This window comes from Gopherus flavomarginatus, chromosome 9, assembly GCF_025201925.1.
Source record: "Gopherus flavomarginatus isolate rGopFla2 chromosome 9, rGopFla2.mat.asm, whole genome shotgun sequence".
In the NCBI taxonomy this organism is placed as follows: Eukaryota; Metazoa; Chordata; order Testudines; family Testudinidae; genus Gopherus; species Gopherus flavomarginatus.
The window spans coordinates 70,314,447-70,330,298 of NC_066625.1; the positions used below are offsets into that span (position 1 = coordinate 70,314,447).

Sequence of the window (15,852 nt, forward strand, 5' to 3'; positions counted from 1 at the left end):
TGAATTCAAACTGGAACAGGTTCAGAGACGGGCTACTAGGATGATCCGAGGAATGGAAAACCTGTCATATGAAAGGAGACTCAAAGAGCTTGGCTTGTTTAGTCTAGCCAAAAGAAGGCTGAGGGGGGATATGCTTGCTCTTTATAAATATATCAGAGGGATTAATATTAGGGAGAGAGAGGAATTATTTAAGCTTAGTACCAACGTAGACACAAGAACAAATGGGTATAAACTGGACACTAGGAAGTTTAGACTTGAAATTAGACGAAGGTTTCTAACCATTAGAGGAGTGAAGTTCTGGAACAGCCTTCCAAGGGGAGTAGTGTGGTCAAAAGACATATCTGGCTTTAAGACTAAGCTTGATAAGTTTATGGAAGGGATGGTATGATGGGATAGCTTAATTTTGGCAATTGATCTTTGATTATCAGCAGATAAGTATGCCAAGTGGTCGGTGAGGGGATGTTGGATGGGATGGGATCTGAGTTACTGCAGAGAATTCTTTCCTGAGTGCTGGCTGGTGAGTCTTGCCCACATGCTCAGGGTTTAGCTGATTGCCATATTTGGGGTCGGGAAGGAATTTTCCTCCAGGGCAGATTGGCAGAGGCCCTGGAGGTTTTTCGCCTTCCTCTGCAGCATGGGGCACGGGTCACTTGCTGGTGGATTCTCTGCAGCTTGAGGTCTTCAAACCACAATTTGAAGACTTCAATAACTCGGACATAGGTTAGGGGTTTGTTATAGAAGTGGATGGGTAGGGTTCCGTGGCCTGCTTTGTGCAGGAGGTCAGACTAGATTATCACATTGGTCCCTTCTGACCCTAAAGTCTATGAGAAGTCTATAGAGAAATCTGACTGATGGTGTAAAAGAATTTTTGAAATTTTACACCACGTATTGTATGGGAGGCAAAGAAGAGTTTCGTATCTCTGTTTTAGCTACAAAGTCTTATCACTAGATTTGTTTCAAGGAGCGGACTTTCTGATTAATCTGGTGTATCTCCAAGAGGTTGCTGATTCAAGTGTCTTAGTGAAGACATTTCTTGTTGTGTTGCAGAGAAAATAGTTCAGATGTGGGCCAAATTATCTGTATCCACGATAGCAAGATAATATATTGGGTGAAATAACGGTTAGATTTTCTGTGTTTGAATTTCAGCTGGTCTGATTCACTCAAGCACTGGAGTTGGATAAACCTTGTATCAGAAACTGTAATTTTAGATCCATGTCCTTCCTGACTATTGAAGACCAGTGAAAAAGTGCTCAGTGTGATGCTTGTAGGAATTAACAACACTTTCTTGTGGAAGGCAGGGTGCAATCTCTTTTGAAGACTGCTTGTATATGGCCTCTGATCAAGAGATTATTTCTTGACATTGACAATCTGGCTGACTGTCAACCAGTTTCATATCTTCCCTTGTAGGTAATATTATTGAGAAGTTTGTGTGAGACCAGTCTTTTCAATATCTAGATGCCTCAGATCTCCTGGACAGAAAAACCAGCACTCATTGCTTTGTCTTGATGATCTACTAGTAATGGAGAATGAGTAGGTGTCTATGCTGATACTGTAAAGTTGTTCAGTTATCTTTGGTACTGCTGACTCTACAGCTGTCTGCAATGGTGGACAGGGCTCTTGAGTGTCTCCATTCTTTCCTGGGTGAGCAGTCCCATGGGGTTGCATTAGGGAATTGTTCATCTGCCTCAAGGGTTTTCTTGTGGAGTCATCCTCCATCTTGTCACTCCTCTTGTTCGGGGGGTGTGTGAGGCAGATGAACAATTACCTAATGCAACCCTCTGAGATATATATCTGGGGCTTCTAGGAGTGTTAGTGAGGCGGCATGGGTTCTCATGTCTTCAGTATGTTTATCTCCTCTCACTTGATCTTGCCATCATGTTTGAGTGTTAGGTGGCAATCTAGGAACAAATGAGAACAAGTTAGTTGAAGCTGAATCCAGATATGACACAGGTGATGTTGTTAGGTTGGGAAAAACCTCTGAAGTGGCAGGGATTATCTCGGCTTCCTTGACTGCAGGGTTGTGCCCATCACACCGTAACCTCCTATTTCTTTCAAGTTTGCCACTTGAGAGTTCAGGTAGAAAATAACTGCTGTTAGACAATAAGGTAGCACCTGTTATTATGAAGGCTGCTTTTTAAAAATCCAGGTCTGGCCAGAAGGCTGTGGTTTCTTCTTTGCAATATGGAATTTGCTACCATAGTCCATGTCTTTATCACTTACTGATACTAGACTACTGCGATGTATTCATTGTAGGCTACGCCTGAAATTAATTCAGACACTGAAGGTAGTTTAGAATGCAGTAATCTGATTGTTTAGAGGTTTATCATACCAGGAGACATTTCACCAGTGGTTCAAGACCTATCTATTGGTTCCTTTCTGGAATCTAAATTGTAAAACCTTAAATGGCCCCAGCCCTGCTGGTCTCAGACTCACAAACTATCCCCATATAATAGTTCCACATTTTGTGATCAGAAGAGGTGCTTATTCCATCAGGGTCCTTGACTAAGTTCCCTCCTTAGTTCCAAATGGTTGAAGTCTGTGACCTTCAGGCCATCCCCAAACCCCGTCTGATTTCTTGGATATCTGAGGAGGGATTTGTTTGCTCTCCTATAATTATATAGGTTGATTTGTGTTATGGGATTTTGTTAAAATGGAAAAAAACATTCATTTCCTAATGAATTCTCTCTTATATGATGTCATCCTCAGCGCTTTAGATCTGACATCTTTACAGGGTCCTCTTAATTTTGGACACAACTTATGAGTTTCAAGTCCATCCTTACTGAACACTACAACAAGCTAAATATATCCAAGCAACCAGATTATAAAAAACAGTTAGTTTAAACCCTGACATTAAAAAAATAATGGAGTACATCTACAAGGCAAACCCCCCATGGCAGTGAATCTCAGAGTCAGTTACTCGAGCTCTGAAACTCACTGCCGCAGGGTTCTTTTCTTTTTTTCTTTTCTTTTCTTTTCTAGACTTACCCACAGAGATCATATAATCTGCCAGTATTTTCACCTATGATTTGAGTCGTCAGCTCTTGTGTTCTGGATGTCTTAAGTTCTCCTGTTAACATTTGGAAATAGTTTATTACTGGAAAAGGTGATGGACGTTTTTTGTTGTTTTCTTTTGTAGGTTACTTGGCTGTTTCTTTATTCCTCCATGAAAATCATGAACTGTTGCTTCTGCTTGTGAACACAGTTGTGAAGGTACAGCTTTATGGGAGGTTTGGAGAAAAACATTACACTAACTTTTTAGGCCAGTGCTTTTCCAAGTATAATGCCAATTTAATTCTAAACTATATAATCATTAATAAAATCTATGTTTGTCAGTTAACACTGAAATAAGAAAAATGACTATTCACCTGAGCTTCTTATGGGACTCTAATGTATCCTTTTCCTGTGGTTATAGTTTCAAGTTTTGTAGCAGTATTAAACAAATACATTTAAATTTCACAGAAAAATTGAACAATCCCTTAATTAGCAGAGCATAAGAGGGCAGTGCTTCACAGTGTAGCATAAAAAGTGGAGACTTTCCCACATTTGGCCTTAGAAATGAAAAGTTTCTCATAGTTTAAATTAGAAATGACCATTTTGTTGTCTTAATGACTGTGACAGGACTTGCAGAGCACTAACCTGGTTGAGGTGTGTATGGCGCTTACTGTTGTCAGCCAGATCTTTCCACGGGAAATGATTCCAGCTGTACTTCCCCTCATAGAAGACAAACTTCAGCATTCTAAGTATGTATTCACTTATAGGAAGGATTTCAGCCTTTGTTATAAACTTGGAATGTCCTAAAATTTAGATGTTTTATTTCAGTGTGTAAATATTTCTCTTAAGTACTGTTTTTGCTCTGAATCCTTCCTTAGTCATTATTCACAATTTTGTGTTCCTTTTCAAATTTTCGTTTTATGTCCCCCTCCCCTCTTTAGTTTGTGCGTTCTTGATTGCACAGTGGATGTCTTTTGTTTTGTTTAAGCATTGTTGATGGATAAATGTCATGTAACTTTATGCACATGGAGATGCTGTTGCACTATGTGGGTTAAGAAGTGTTCGTAGTGTAGATAGAGTAACAAATTGTACCCTTGGACTTCATTACATCACAGAAAGATCTGTGCCTGATTTTTGGAGAAGCTGAGCATGCGCAAACCCCACTGAAGACTTGTGAGGTGTAGGTGCTCAGCCTTTTGAGTATCAGGCCTCGTAGTTAATAACATTACATACATGAAAATACAGAGCTAGCACGGAGTACATGCTAATCTAAAAGGTAGCAGAAGCATGATCTAACTCCAGGAACTACTAAACTCTATGCTTGCTGTGCCACTGACTCATCATGTGGCCTTTGCCAGATTACTTATCCTCTCTTTTGTCTCAGTGTCCTCATTTGTAAAACTTGGATGATAATACTATTTCAGAGGTATCATGATGTGATGCCTAGTTAATATTTTTAACTAACTAGCTATAAAAGTGGGAAATGTTACAAAGTCAGTAGTTTTCATAAAAATCAAGTCTCTATTTCATAATATAGAAAAACAATTTAGGTTAAGTAAAACTTCTAGTTAGGGTCAAGTTGCTTGATCTTTTAAAGAAAAATGTTTCTCTTTAGGGAAATTATCAGAAGAAAAGCAGTTCAGGCCTTGTATAAATTCTATCTCATTGCTCCCAACCAAGTCCAGCACATCCATGACAAGTTCCGGAAAGCCCTGTGTGACAGGGATGTTGGAGTCATGGCTGCTTCTTTACACATTTACCTTCAAATGATTAAGGTAGGCTGAGAATTAGAAGCCTAATTGAACATATAGGCTGGTTTTTAAAATGTACAAACAACTGTAAAATTGTTCTGTAGGAAAATCTCTCTGGAAGGATGGTCTATCAACTTGTCTTCAGTTAGTTATGAAGGTGAATCGCGGTAATCAGTACTATATTTATTTGCATTCCAACCCTTGAGAAAAGCCCCAACTGACCTGTTCAGAGCCTGACCCTGGTGATGAGCACCTTTGGCATAATGGCCCTGTTTTTAAGTCCAAAGTTTAGGTTTTTTTCAGTGGGTTATAGATTGTGCTGAGGATTGCCTGTGAATTCAGTGTACCATTGCAAGGGAAATGCTTTCAGTCCTATTCACTGTCTTGTTGAAAATACAGGGAAAATACTTCAAGCTTAAGAAAGCAAAAAGAAGTTGATGTTGGGGGTTGAGAGGAAGAAGTGATGGGTTAGGAAATGGAACAATTAATTGAATAATAGCTAATAAGATTATATTCCTGTAATGGGTTTATGGTGTATTTCTGAGGCACTGTACTTAAAATATTTGAATTGTATTTCTCTTTTCCTTGTCTAGAAAAATGCATCTGGATACAAGGACTTGACAGAGAGCTTTGTAACCATTCTAAAGCAGGTAGTAGGAGGAAAGCTTCCTATAGACTTCAATTACCACAGCGTGCCAGCACCATGGCTACAAATTCAGCTCTTAAGAATACTAGGGCTGTTAGGAAAAGATGATCCAAGGTAACCAATTTCTTCTATGTAATCAATTCTTTGAAAATAGAAAGAATACACAGTAAGTCATTGTGTGATAACATAACTTTTACTGTGCTGTCATTACACAAAGGAAAAGAAAGGATTAACACATTCCATTTGCTCTTTATTAACAAATACTGTGAAAAGTTATTTGTTGAATAGTTATTATACTTACCTTGTTTCTCAGCTCCTCTGTGGGTCAGGCAGCTAATTATGGGATATGTGGTGAGAGACACTTGTGGACTTGAGATCAGAATTTCCATTAATTTGGTTGTTAATATGATCACAGTGAAAATCCAAGACAAGGCAGTGTAAAAAGAGTGCTGTCCTTTGTAAGAGTTTAGATGTTTGTGTTCTCTATTTCTCTTAGTAAATGAGACAGACTTTTTGGTTGAGCGGCAAGGAATGTATTTTTAGTCTATCTTGATACAATAGATGGCTTATTTGAAAGTAGCAAGTATCTTGTGAGATGCCATTTAGAGCCAGATTGTAGCCCTTGCTCACTCTAATGAGAATTCATTAATATGAATAGTTTCATTGAAATCACGTGGAGCAGCTTGTAGGAGTAGGATGTTATTTTTTCACTAAATAGGTATATACAGGTGGCTTTTTGTGTGTGTGTGAGATTACTGGGCTTCAAATGAAGTGAGAACTTTTTTACAATTTTTATTTTGTAACAGGACAAGTGAATTAATGTATGGTGTTCTGGATGAGTCTTTAAGAAGAGCAGAAATAAATCATAATATTACATATGGTGGGTGAGAATATTTTGTATAAGTACAAATATGTGCAAAGAATGAAAATGTAAGTGTTATTGTTCTGTTGACATGAGTAACTATATTCTTTTGTTTAGTAATCTGGCAAAGTCATGAATTTGGGTATTGTGACTGGTGAATTATAAAGCAAGGAAATAGAACGTTAGTAATGTTAACACATGAACAGAAATTACATATTACTGTATAATGTAGTTTTGAAATGTTTTTCAAGTGAAAAACATTTATTTAATGGGAAACTACTAAATATTTATAGATCCAAATTTGCATACATTCAAACTGCTGCATACTATGTGAAAGTCCTCCAGATTATTTTGGGCTTGCTCTTTTCCTCAGTATACAACATCATGTACTTGTGAAATCATCAATTGCACACGTATATTCATTATAGTAGCTTACTTGAAAAAAAAATGGTGTTATTGCCTTGTGTGTCAGAAGGAAAGACTGAACTTCAGGTTTCAAAAAAAAACAAAAAATCCTCCACATGATTAGTTGTTGAGAAACTTAACAAAAAGTGTGTGTGTGAGATGTCTTTTCCTTTCGCAAACACATTTGTGATCATAGAATATCAGGGTTGGAAGGGACCTCAGGAGGTCATCTAATCCAACCCCCTGCTCAAAGCAGGACCAATCTCCAGACAGATTTTTGCCCCAGATCCCTAAATGGCCCCCTCAAGGATTGAACTGGGTTTAGCAGGCCAATGCTCAAACCACTGAGCTATCCCTCCCCACTGATCTCTTGAGTTGCTCTCTAGAATCTGTTGTTAAATTATTTCCAGAGCTCATTGATACTGATGCATGTGAAAGTGTGTTTTGACATAAGACACTACAGTAAATCTTATAATTGTTGCAAACAGTCATGTTAGTTTACTGTTAAAAACAATATTTGACAATAGAGCAGAATCAACAAGATATAATACTTTCAAACTCCTAAAGGCATATTGCAAACTATGGAGAGTTTAAAAGATGTGTGGGTTGGTTTGTTTGTTTTTGCTATCTTTTTCAAGCACAAATATCTAAGGTTCTAGAACACTAAATTAACAACTGTTCTTTTACTCTTAAAAAAAAAATGTAGTATTTCATGGTTTTAAAACGGAGCCATAAATGTTGCCAGCAGTTGATAGAAAATTAAGACGTGGTTTTGAAAGTGTCTGAATAACAGTGGAACGTATACCCCAAAGTTCTAGGAGTCTGTTTCCTTAACTCGTTGTATTTTCTAAGCATTAATGAAAGTGAGATGCACATTAAATGCAGAATACTCACCCACCCCTTCTTTAAAATTTTTTTTTGTCAAATGATATACTGATGAAACATCTGTTAAATCTTATAACCATCCATTCACTGTGTTTCACTTGTATGCCAGGGGTGTGCTTTTATGCAGGAACAGCAACTGTCATGGTATAATTCCCCACTCTGAACCTTAGCATCCAAAAGATGGGGTACCAGCATGAATTCCTCTAAGCTCAATTACCAGCTTAGTACTTGTAGCGCTGCCACCAACCAGGAATTCCTGGTACACTCTGGTCCCCCCAAAACCTTGCCTGGGGACCCCCAAGACCCAGACCCTCTGGATCTTAACACAAGGAAAGTAAACCCTTTCCCTCACCGTTGCCTCTCCCAGGCTTCCCTTCCCTGGGTTACCCTGGAAGATCACTGTGATTCAAACTTCTTGAATCTTGAAACAGAGAGGAAAATCCACCTTCCCCCTCCTTCTCTCTCCCCCTCCCAGACTCTTCCTGAGAGAAAGTAATCCTGGCACAGAGAGAAATCAGCCTCTCTCTCCCTCTTCCCTCCTTTCTCCCCACCAATTCCCTGGTGGATCCAGACCCAGTCCCCTGCGGTCTCACCAGAATAAAAAAACAATTAGGTTCTTAAACAAGAAACTTTTAATTAAAGAAAGAAAAACAGTAAAAATTATCTTTGTAAATTTAAAATAGAATAAGTACAGGGTCTTTCAGCTATAGACACTGGGAATGCCCTCCCAGCCTAAGTATACAAGTACAAATTAAAATCTTTTCAGCAAAATACCAATTTGAACTCCTTTCAGCCAAATACACATTTGAACTCCTTCCAGCCAAATACACATTTGCAAATAAAGAAAACAACCATAAGCCTAACTTGCTTTATCTACCTAGTACTCACTAGTCTGAACTTATAAGAGCCTGTATTGGAGAGATTGGAGAGAAACCTGGTTGCACGTCTGATCGCTCTGAGCCCCTAACGTGAACAACAACCGAAATCTAACAGCACACACAAAACTTCCCTCCCTCAAGATTTGAAAGTATCCTGTCCTCTGATTGGTCCTCTGGTCAGGTGACAGCCAGGCTTACTGAACTTGTTAATCCTTTACAGTCAAAGAGATATAAAGTACTTCTGTGCTATTAACTTTTCTTATCTGTTTATGACAGCAACATAGACATTCAGGGATTTGTTTTCTTAGTGTGTGATGGATTTACACATGCAACTCTCAAGAGAGTTAATGTGCATAAATTCTCTGCACAGTGAGAGGAAATTGGATTCCCAAGACTGAATGTTAAATACTTTAGGGATCAGAGTAGACAACCATATGTAAAAAGCCTTATTTTGGCACTTATCAAGTAAAATGTACACAAAATGTACACAGAAAACAAAATTTACATGTGCATTCCTTTGCTTGCTATATTAATTATTGATACAGTGCTAAAGAATCTATGATGCAAGGAAATGTGAAAATGTTAAAATCTGATTACTTTGTTGCAAAATAGTCAATTCTGTAATATTAAAAGCCATACCTTGAAGACATTCCTAGTTTGTTTCATGTAGCTGCACAGTTAGTGCACATACCTTTCTAATATTTAGTTTAATTGCTAACAATTGATAGATTCTGGTCTATTCATCCCATGGCTAACCTATATGAGATGTGGAAAGAGCAAGTGAATTGTTGCCATGGTCCTAAATACCAGTTGGCAATCCAGCTCGGATATTGAATTTTGCTATTGACTCACCTAAATTGGTGCCCTAAAAGATTAATTAGTATCTCCTTTTCTTCACTTCACTTGTTATCCCATTTAGCTTTTCCCAGCAGAAATATTTTTTTTCTCAGAGGAATTATGCCTCTGAGCTCTTGTTCCTTTTGTCTGTGTCATAAAGTTTGTTGATCTTGGTTGTTCATAATGACTTCCTAACTGCTGCTCTGATAGTCCAATGATAATTTTGAGTCTCTGTGAAAACCTTTAAAGTTTACTTTTTGCTTCTTTTTGGACCGCCACACTATGTAGTCTCTTCAGTGGCTATATTTTACAACAAATTTCAGGGCTGGGAAGCTGTCTACAAAACTGAAAAGTTTAATAAATATTTTTTGAAAGAGAAAATGACCAAGAATCCAGTTCTTTTCCCATTGAAATCAGTGAGAGAGTTGTCATTAATTTAAGTGAGAATAGGATTAGGCCCCCAGTCCAAAAGAATGTGCCTTACCTGAAAGTCAGTCAGAATACCGGATGGTGGAAACTTCTGTTCAGCAAAATCAATTCAAACTTTTCCGTACACTAAACATAAAAGGCAAATCAGTTTTAGATAAATTTATCTCCCTAAAGACTTAATAATCCATTGCTGGGCCCCAAAGTCTTGTCTGTTGTTGACAGAGAAGTATATTCTTGTGGGGTTTTTTTTTTTTAAGTCAAACTACTGAGCTTTTGCCCACCCTTTCTGTACTTCATCTATCCAACCTACTACGTAAACTGTACTAGGCTCCCTACCAGATACCAGATGTTGCTAACAATAACTGCTTGCAAAATTTTTCTACATTAAGAAACAAACATTATCATCTTCCTCTGATGTCATCTTCCTGGTATGTGGATGATAAAGCAGAGAAAATACTTCCAGTCACTTGTGCGAAGTAATTGAAATCCACTCTGCAATGGTGACTACGTACCCAACCTAGCCATTTTCCAGCTACATTATTTGGCCTCTTCTAAACGGGACAATCTTGAAATCTCATCTAGTTGGGTGAATCACATTCATGGGATATGCAGTAGGGCTATTGCTTGCCTGAAAGAAGGACATTTTTTCACATCCAAACAGTAACACTTGTTTAAAATATTTAATGAGATAATATTTAAGATCCCAGAAATCTGCATGCAGCGTGCATATTAGATTTCTTTAACATATTAAGCTCAACCCCTTTCTAGAGAAACAGTCGTCATTTGACATGAAGATTTTTTTACTTGTATGTACTAGCTTTTTTATGAAAATGCATGTTATAGAAATGTATATTCTTAAATTATTGCTGTTTAACATTTGTTGTTTTCTCCCCAGCTATCTTATTTGAATGTGTACAAACAATTTATACCATTTGCCCCAAATCTGATCTGCTTGAGAAGGCTGCCAAATGCATTGGAAAATTTGTTCTATCACCTAAAATTAATTTGAAGTATTTAGGTAAGGATACCTGATCATCTCAGCAAGAAGATTTTAATCTGATCATGTGTATGTGATCTTTTGTCATATCTTTATGGAATAATTTATTTTCTAGGACTAAAGGCGCTGACCTATGTTATCCAGCAGGATCCTAATCTAGCACTTCAGCACCAAATGACAATAATTGAGTGTCTAGACCATCCTGATCCTATCATCAAAAGGGAAGTAAGTTGATTTTTGAACACCCACAAAGAGAGCTTAATGTTTAAAATTCATGCCATATTAACATCATTTTAGAGTAAATGCCAATATAACAATAGTGGCGTCATCAAAGGCAGGTTTATATTGTTTGGCCGTGGTAACTGTGTGAAAGGAATTAAATAGAAAACTTGGCCCTCATCATACTCTGTTTTCTCCTTTCCTTTTCTACAAATCTTCTATTTCATTCTAAAAACAGTCTAAAAACATTCCTTAAGAAGATAAATACCAGTATGATGTGAGAATAAAACAATATGTGTTTGAGATTTTTGTCCAATTTGGCACTATGTACACCACTACCTCCTGATATAACACAAATTTGTATATAACGCAGTAAAGCAGTGCTCCGGGGGCACGGGGCTGCGCACTCGGGTGGATCAAAGCAAGTTCAATATAACACGGTTTCACCTATTATGTGGTAAGATTTTTTTGGCTCCCAAAGGACAGCGTTATATTGAGGTAGAGGTGTATTAAGTTCCTGTCGGTGTGTCATTCCTGTGTTGTGTGACTAGAGTTACTTAAATGTTGTTTCTTTTGTTTTTCCCTTCAGACATTGGAGCTTCTCTATAGAATTACCAATGGGCAGAATGTAACTGTCATAGTTCAAAAGATGCTGGACTACTTAAGACAAAGCAAGGAAGAATATACCATCATCAACTTAACTGGCAAAATAGCAGAATTAGCTGAGAAATATCCTTTTATTGAAGATTTATAACCAGAGCTTCTGTTACAGCTTCATGTGACATCACTATTCACATCCTCCAAAGATCATTTTGTGGCCTTCCAGGAAAAAGAGGGAGGCTAGGATACTATAATTCTTTATTTCAAATGTAAAAAAAACAGAAGAAATAATGATCTCAACATTTTTTTTTTTTAATTTCATCACAAAGTAAAGGGCACTGAAGCATTTGGGCTTTGCTTTGGAGTTCACCTTTTAAGTTAATATTAATAACCTTCTCTTAAAAGAGAACTTTAAAAAGCATGCACTGTAGTGTGAAGAAGAGAAGGAGTTTTCTGCCTTATTGAATTAGACTTCAGCACTTCCTAACTGTGAGTATGGTTTTCCTAGTAGAGTGCAGCTCTTCCAATGAAATAGATAGTTGTGGAGCTTGATATGGCTTTGTTTAAAAAAATTTTTTTTAAAAAATCCCCAGTAGTCCAAAAAGCATCCTCATTAAATGAGAACACTGCAGGACAGCAATGGTGCATGCTTTGGGATTGCGAAACACTCAGAAGAAAAAAGATTCACGGTTCCATATGGTAACACTTTTGGAACCACAGGCTCTGGGAAAACTGCCCTGTTTGTCCTTTTTCTCCTTCCTTAGCTTGGAAAACATTTCAATAGTAAAGACTTGTCTGTTCAGATATTCCATATATGTATGTACCCTCAAAACTTTTTAGATCTTTTTTTTTTTTTAATTGTAAGTAAAAATAGATAAGATATACACTAGTGTATAATGTTTATCTTCCCTTAACGTTCTGGAAACGTATGCCCCTGACAATGGGTGGTTCATTCAGACTATGAATGCAGTATTTTCGGTAGGAGGAGATGTAATGCACCCTGACATCCCAAACAACTTCTTGAGGCTGCTGGCTGAAGGTGGGTAACTTACTGAATTCTATAAAGAGAAGCCATGCTTGGTTAGCTAACGTCTTGGTTTTATTTTTCTAAATCTGTCTTGAATTCTATGACACATGCAGCATAATTTTTTAAGCAAATATTTAATAATGTGTCATTTTCTTTTTAGGATTTGATGATGAAAAGGAAGATGAGCAGCTTCGGCTTTATGCTGTCCAGTCTTATCTTTCTTTGCTGGAGGAGGAAGATACATTTTATCCACAGAAATTTCTTCAAGTTATGAGTTGGGTAAGGCTGCTGCAGTATGAAAATATGATAGGTGTGAAAACTGCCTGTCATAAGTGATGGCTTTTTGAACTTTATATTCTTTTTTTTTTTTTAAACTTATTACACTGAAATTTATTCTACCAACCACCTGTTTCAGTGGTTGTGAGATTTTCTGTCTTTTCCATAGTAAGGCTGTATGTGTTTGTGAAATGCATTTGTAACCTTATGATGACCTGCCAAGCTGCTGAACTTGTTTTCTGTGACACTTGTGAAAGCAAGCAGATTCCACTTGAACTGGAAACGGGAGCAGATGGTTAATTGTACTTATATAGCTATTGGGTTAGCACTGTGCTAGGCAGCTACTTGATTTAATGAACCAAAAATTGGCATCCTGCTTATGTATTTCACTTGCATTTTCACAAACAATAAAATGTAATCTCAAGCATTTTCCAATTAAAACTGAACTATAGTTTGGAAAACCTTATCTGCATTAGAAAATCTGCTCCTTGATGACTACGATTGTCGCAAATGGGTCCCCTTGAACCAGTGCTGAAAACAATTTAATTGCTAGGGTAGACATGACAGGCATTGTTATGGAAAACAGTATTGATTTGCCAACAGAAACCTTAAGTTGAGATAGATTTTTTTTTTAAATAAATGGAAGTAGCTTGATCTGCTATGCACTAATAATTAAACTGTTTTCAGGATTAGAGAGGATTGGTTGCTGACCACTGTTCTGAGTGGTGGTCAGTTTTGTAGAGTAGATAGAACTACAGTGAAATGATCTTAAACTGAGGACCAGCCAGCAGTACTCGAAAACCAGCAGACCTTATGTCTTTTTCTATAGTATATTGCTTGTTTTTGTTTAAAGTGGATATATAATGTAAAAAATTATTTCTAAAGTCCAGAATTTAAAGGATTTCCTTATTTTATAAGATTTGTTTAATGCAAGGTGGATTTTATGTAAGAGTATTACCATTACATCTTAATTTCCAAAATGAAAGCACTGATGCCTGTATAACGGAATGTCTGTTATATCTGTGTCTTGCTCATAGGTTTTGGGGGAGTATTCCTACCTTACAAATGATGGTGATCCAGAAACCACTATAACAAGACTGCACAGGTTGCTGAAGCAGACTTTTGTTACTTCTGAAACAAAAGCCTGGATTATGACTGCAATCACTAAAATGTCATCCCGTATGTCCTGTTCTAAAACAGTTGATAAACTAATCCAGGAATTCAGCACTTCTCTAGACACATGCATTAGGCAATATGCCTTTGAATTAAAACATCTGTGTGAAAATAAGGAGCTGATGAAAAAGTTGCTTCCGCTTGATGCCAGTTGTGATGAGATAATGGTAAGATAACTGTAACATATGTATTCTGTGCTTACAAATTCATGTATTTCTATAAAATATGTATTTTTAAATGATTATATTTAGCTATATCTGAGAGGAAAGATGCAAATCTATCAAATCACTTAGAATGAGTTGCAATAAGCACTGTTAGTGGGACTCTTGATAAATCTGGATGTGCTGGTGATATTAAGAGGCAATGAGCAATGAAGTTGTCATTTGCTATGCTACATTCATATTTGTTGTTTTATAAAATAGATTTTTTTAGGAAGGCAAATTCAGTCTTTTGTATATCCAGTATTATGCAGCATTAGATTGTCTTTGTGGTTCTACTTTTTGTTAGAACAACCTACTAGTAGTTGAATTGAGGTATAGTATTCGGGAAGGGAAATGTTTACCTCCCTGACTAATTTTACTGTAAAACTAGTATATTTACATGATGTTCAGATAGATTGTGTTGGGATGCAAGGTCTTTTGTTCAAGATTTCTTGTCCAAACATACCAGTGAGATTGGAAAATTGTAGAGAAGCTAATTATGCTTAAGACCTACTGTCCAAATTGGTGTTCTGTTTTAACATGTTAACTCAATACCTTCTATATACAAAATACTCCCTTGGACGATAGTGTAAGTATGGAATACATGATCTTCTTAAGTGATGCAGGTGGAAGAGCTGTGAGATGTCAGTATGCTGAATTGTTATAAAATGGATTGTTCCTTTGTTAAGAAACATTAGTTTCATTTAGTGGAAAGATTCTGATTGTTACTGTCTTTCTGAATTCAATGTAGGTAGATGCTTCCTTATCTTTCCTAGATGGGTTTGTGGCTGAAGGACTTAGCTGTGGTGCAGCACCATATAAACCACATCACCAGAGACAGGAGGAGAAGCTTTCTCAGGAAAAAGGTGAGTGTTGCTTCATATTTATTAAGTGTATGATAAATTAGCCAAACAAAAAAAATTACAATTTTAGTATAACGTTGGTGTAAGAACACCATTGATTTAATTGCATTAATTGAACTTTACTTCAGAGAGCATCTTCCCCAGAATGTTATCTCTCCATTTAAAAATGTCATCCACAATGGTAGGAGTGATTCACTTCCTCATAGGTTTTAAGGCCATCTAGAACCAGTAAAATGATATTACCCAGCTCCCTGAATTATGTAGGTTATAGATGCAGTGCTTACAAACAAGGCCTGGTCCAAAGTCCATTGAAGTTGATTAAAATTCTCCAATTTACTTTATTGAACTTTGGATCAAACCCATAGTGTGCACCAGGACCCTATCTTTCATTCTGTTTTTGATTATGCAGATTATCTCAGGCTCCTCTGTGATATTCTTCAGACCCTCTGCTACTTTGTGCCACTTTCTTAGCTCACCCTTGGCCACTGGGATTCATCCAAAAACCTCTTGTTTGTTGAAGATTGAACTAAGCTCCCTTTGGGACTTGGCTAATGCCATACCTGATTAGCATGTGTAACTTCCATCTACAAATAGCTTGTTGCTCTGGAGTCCAGAACATTGTCCCATGCTTCCTGTCAGCTTGTGGGATTTGGGGGGCGGGTATGGGAGAGGGAGGGGGAATTAAGATAAAGGCTAGGAATTCCAAGTTTTATAGTACTTAGAATTCACATCTTGGTCACACTATTGTCCATCAGAATTTTCTTCATTGGTTCTTGGACTTTGTGTTTTAGAAGAAATATCACTTTTGCTTTA

General features: G+C 37.2%; 1 protein-coding gene across 4 annotated transcripts in view; it reads left to right on the forward strand.

The window, feature by feature from the left end:
- AP4E1 (adaptor related protein complex 4 subunit epsilon 1) overlaps positions 1 to 15,852 on the forward strand; it is a 35,840-nt gene that overhangs the window by 5,149 nt on the left and 14,839 nt on the right. For 3 of the 4 annotated variants that reach the window (XM_050966877.1, XM_050966878.1, XM_050966879.1), the window contains 12 exons: positions 3,137 to 3,210; positions 3,619 to 3,740; positions 4,607 to 4,766; positions 5,336 to 5,502; positions 6,195 to 6,268; positions 10,580 to 10,702; positions 10,797 to 10,906; positions 11,490 to 11,629; positions 12,427 to 12,539; positions 12,688 to 12,806; positions 13,841 to 14,143; positions 14,928 to 15,042. In XM_050966877.1, coding sequence (XP_050822834.1) covers positions 3,137 to 3,210; positions 3,619 to 3,740; positions 4,607 to 4,766; positions 5,336 to 5,502; positions 6,195 to 6,268; positions 10,580 to 10,702; positions 10,797 to 10,906; positions 11,490 to 11,629; positions 12,427 to 12,539; positions 12,688 to 12,806; positions 13,841 to 14,143; positions 14,928 to 15,042 — 1,620 coding nt within the window. Of the gene's footprint in view, positions 1 to 3,136; positions 3,211 to 3,618; positions 3,741 to 4,606; positions 4,767 to 5,335; positions 5,503 to 6,194; positions 6,269 to 10,579; positions 10,703 to 10,796; positions 10,907 to 11,489; positions 11,630 to 12,426; positions 12,540 to 12,687; positions 12,807 to 13,840; positions 14,144 to 14,927; positions 15,043 to 15,852 lie in introns of those variants that run through there. The other variant, XM_050966881.1, reaches the window with a different exon arrangement.